General features: G+C 41.6%; 1 protein-coding gene across 1 annotated transcript in view; it reads right to left on the bottom strand.

Annotated features, from left to right (window-relative positions):
* The window catches only part of DIPK2B (divergent protein kinase domain 2B), a 69,659-nt gene extending 66,246 nt beyond the window's left edge, over positions 1–3,413 (bottom strand). The window contains exon 1 of the mRNA XM_006148859.1: positions 3,097–3,413. Coding sequence (XP_006148921.1) covers positions 3,097–3,329 — 233 coding nt within the window. The 5' untranslated portion in view covers positions 3,330–3,413. The remainder of the gene's footprint in view (positions 1–3,096) is intronic.
* Positions 3,414–4,708: the final 1,295 nt, after the last annotated feature.

The raw sequence follows: 4,708 nt of genomic DNA, 5'->3' as shown, positions 1-4,708 counted from the left end.
GAGAGAGAGAGAGAGAGAGAGAAAGAGAGTGAGAAAGCAAGCAGCCAGGTCTGGGACTTGGACCGTGGTTGGTCATGTGGTAGTCCAGCACCTTAAACACCATGCCAGCTGGTGTTCCCTTATAGGTGATTTTTATTTCATACTTTCAGTAATCAATATTTCCTGAATATTCTAAAACACACAGGTACTAGTTTTAAAATAAAATTATTTGTATTGTAGGCAAAAGAACTATAAACAAGGCCAAGTCCCCAGACTCATTTCCTGCCTCTCTCTGCCTCTTCATGCTAAGGATGAACATGTTCAGTGTAGAGAACTGTGAGTCCAAACTTGTGCTGCCTGCTGCTTTCCTGCTTGTATCTGTGCCTTCCCTTTCAGTCACACATCAATTTCAAATGAATTCTAAGGGAGATGAAGTAATATCCTGACCTCTAATAGAGCATAAACCTATTTAGGGAAATGCCTTCTGAATTTTGGCTAGAACCTGACTGGTGAGAAACAGTTCATTTATTGGCACTTGGTAAATAGGAAGACATAAACTTAGAGCTCTTCCTCAGTTGAATCCCTTCATTTTTCTTCCTCCTATTCTAAACTACCTTAAAATATGTCCATATTCTTGTTGCCTCCTTTCTCCGAGAAATCAGGAGCACTTCACTTGTGTTCTTTGTTTTCATCCCATTTCCTAGGTGGGAAACCTTGTGTTTGCATTCAACATTTCCATCTTTAATTCCTCTCACATCAAGTCGGTCAACAAAATGACTATAGCTGAACCTACTGGTATCCTCTCTGCCCTACTTTGTTCCCAGTGATCTCTCTCATAGATTATGAGAACTGGTTTCACAGTCCCTGCTAGCAACACCAGTCCATCCTAGACATCTCACTTTTCCCTAGCTTAATACCCTCACCATGGCCTACAACACAGCTTCCTCAGTTGGGGGGTCTTTAAACTTTTCAACATTCAGGAATGCTCTAAAGTCTTAATAGGAAAAGTCCACATCAACTGCATAATGTATCTATGATCTCATAAAAGAAATTTCATTTTTTTTTAGATGATAGAGAGTGTGGGTGTGCACATGAGAAAGAGAGAAAGAAAAAGAAAGCACCCTTGACAGGGTCTAGTCACACGGTGATCCCCTTATCTAGCTCTTCTGTTCTTCAGGATCTTAAGCACCTACATGCACACCTAATATGTTCTCAAGCCTATCTGGGAGATCCAAATCCATGATCAGCCATGTGGCTTCCAGCACTGCAGACTGTGCCAACTAGGCTAGACCAAGTTTAACACTTTTTTTTCTTTTCTTTCTCTTTTTGGAGGTTTTTTGCTATAGGGTACATTCACTCACCAGAAAGATGAAGACAGACAGACAGAAAGCGAGAAATCACTCCCCAGGGGCAGATGGCCATGCTGCAATCGCTTCTCCTTCATTCTCCTCTTGGGATCTTGGGCACACACACACATGTGCTTGGCGTGAGTTTAAGCCACCGGGCCTGGGACTCGAACCGTAGTCGACCATGTGGGAATCCAGCGACATAGCCATTATGCCAACTGCTGGTCTCAAGTTTAACACTTTCAATTGGTATTTTTTACTTATTATTTCTGTTTAGTAAGTTAGTCATTATATTAGTCAAATATGTCTTTGGTTAATACAGACTGGAACTAAAAATCATTGTTAATTAGTGCCTTTGTTTGTTTGCTTAATCTTATAAGCAGTGGTAGGTCCTTGGAAGAGGACAGAAGAGAAGAGGTGTATGACAAGGTCTTTGGAATGGGAAAGGCTGAGAACCACTAGCCCACATATTAAGGTGCCAGTTCCTTAGTCCATCATTCAAGGCTTCCCACTGTGTATATCCTCCCAACTTCCTTCCTGACATGCCTCCATAAACACCCCATACTCTAGTTTCTGGGAACTTCTCATCCTTCTCTGCACTTTCTCTGGGTCTTTATGTAAGCTATTTTTTTCTGTGTTAAGCCATTTACCTCTCACTAAATTTCAGTTCATCCTCTAAGGCCTCGCTCAGAATACCTTCCTTTAGAGGAACACTTCACTGGCTCCATTCGGAATTAATGTTCACTCCTGAAGGTCCTTTATACTGGCCTGTATCAGACCACATCTGATTATTTTTATTTGTACACTCTCCTTTCTCCTAATCCCTGGAGGGCAATGGCCAGTGTTACAGTGGCTGTCACTACAGCACTGCTGGTCTTAGCTATAGTAAAAACTCACTGACTCTGTGTTAATAGGCTTAAATTCCAGAGTGTGGTAGCATTTTTTGATGAAAGCCATGTGCATTGCAATGTGTTAAACTCTAATTTTCCTCTGATTAAGCAAACACCTCACAACAGAAAAATGGCTCAGAAACTTTGGAGCAAACTGTCCTAGCCACTTAGTAGGTGGTAGGTATCCTTGGGCAAATCACTTAAATTTGCAATATCTCAGTTCACTGTCTAAATAATAGGTGCAGGGGCTGGTCAGTGGTATGGCGGTAAAATGTGATGCTCTGTGAGGTTGACCCACATTGGGAAGGCTCTAGATTTATGTCCAGAGACCTTGATTACTCTGGCACACATGTGCCCGTGATTCAGAGTTGGCTGAAGCCAGGGGGTGGATTGTGGCATCAAGACCACGTTGAAGATGTCATCTCTCTGTCCCTTTATCTCCATCTCTTTTGCCCATGGAAGAAATAAATAAAATATACTTAATTTAAAATAAATGGGTACAAGCCACTAACACTCAGGATGGTTTAAAATGCCTGTCAACATAGTGGGCTTTCTATAAATTTTATTTCCTTCCCCTTATGAAAAAGTGAACTTGGAAAACTTAATAGCCTCATGCTACATCATTCATAGAAAAGAAAACTTCAAGTTTTCACTTCTAAAGGAAACTTATTTTAGTACTTAGCATTTAGGACTGGAATTTGACTTCACACTTTGCCCTCCTACCCACCCCAACTTCAAAACACTACTACTATTATTAAATGACTTTGTTACAACTCCCACCCATAAATTATGCCCTGATTTATTTTCAACCAACTCCTGGGCATCTTCACATGAAGAAAACAGAATTGTGCCCCTCACAGTTATTTGATTGAGATTCTGACCTTATTTCTTCTTTAAAGAACTTCTTGCAAATAGATGTCCCGATGCAGGCATTGCATTTATCAAGACCGAGGAAAGCTCTTCCAAAATTGTAGCTGGTTCTGACTTGGGGCACCAGAGAAGGAGGGGGAGAAGCTGGCGAAGAGAAAGAACAGCTCAGGGCTGAGACCCATAGCAGCAGAGCCAGCCAGCCCAGGTGGGGCATGGCAGCCTTGGGCCAGAGCAGGGACTCCATCTCAGGTTCTGGGCTGCAGCTGCAGCTTTCAGTGACCCACTCAGGGTTGCACAAAGGCAGAGCTTGGCCAAAGAGGAAACTGTCAGAGGGGGCTGGCTTCAGAGCGCTGACCCCATCCCAGCTTCCTAGGTTTCTGTTGGAGAATACTGAGGAGCTTGGGGCTAATGAGGCTGGGGAGAAGGTAAGGAAGTCCATGGAGGATGCTGATAACAACAGTTCCAGTGTTCCTCTTCCTCTGCCTGGGGCGGCTGCCTCAGACTGGGGAGGGGTTCGCTGGCAGCAGATTTCGGGAAGAACAATAGTCAGGGCTTCCCTGTGTGGTCCTTTGACAAACACAGGATATCCCGGCTGGGCAGGAAAGGTCCACACAGGATGTGTGTCCAACCTGGGCTCCACCTGGGAGTTTCAAAAGATCCTGAAGGCCTACGCCCTCCACTGTTTTAAATTCTGGGTATATTTGTCCCTATGGATCACACACACACACACACACATGCACACACGCACACACCAACTTTTCCACCCTCTGTGTTGGATAATTTGTCCTGCTCTTTAATAGACCATACCGCCCTCATTTTTGTAAAACCATATTTGACTTTGAAATAGCTAGAGTCTAATTTGCTGGTCATTAAGTGGGACATTTAACACTGATGTGAAAAGCGTATGGGGCTGCTACCATGGGCTGCCTGAATATAATACATTTTGATCAATATATAATATTTGTTTATATTTCATGGGTCCAACATGATCTTTCAATACAAACTTATGATATGCATTTACTAAATTAGAGTAAATGGTATATTCACCACCTCAGTTACTTGTCCTTCTTTCCTTTGGGAATAATCAAAACTCTCTTTTTTAGTTGTTCTGAGATATACAGTATATTGTTGTTATCTAGGTTCACCCTACTGTATTTTATTACAATAGAAATTGTTCCTCTTATCTATCTGTCATTTTGTTTCCATTACTCATCACCCCTCTACCTCTCCTCCTCCCATTCCCCCAGCCTATGCTAAGAATTCTTCAACTCTTAGATGAGGTCATTCTTTTCCATTTCTATGTAGAAGTGAGAACATGTTGCATTTCTTTTTCTGTGCCTGGCTTATTTATTTTACATAACATAATGTCCTCCAGACATTTTATCAGAAATTACAGGATTTTACTCTTTTTAACAGTTGAATAGTATTCTAGTATATCTGTGTGTATACGTGTGTGTGTGTATCACATTTTCCTTATTCATCCATTTGTTAGTGGACGTTAAGATTGATCTCTTTGTAGTGAACTTGCTGGATCATTGTAGTTCTTATTTTTGTTACATATTTTTTCTTTATTATTTTGCTACATTCAATCACTGTGCATCATTATAGCACACAAAATAATTT

This window comes from Tupaia chinensis, unplaced genomic scaffold (genome assembly GCF_000334495.1).
Source record: "Tupaia chinensis unplaced genomic scaffold, TupChi_1.0 Scaffold000248_1, whole genome shotgun sequence".
Lineage (NCBI taxonomy): Eukaryota > Metazoa > Chordata > Mammalia > Scandentia > Tupaiidae > Tupaia > Tupaia belangeri.
The sequence above is the reverse complement of the archived record's forward strand: the minus strand, read 5'-3'. Positions and strand labels throughout refer to the sequence as shown.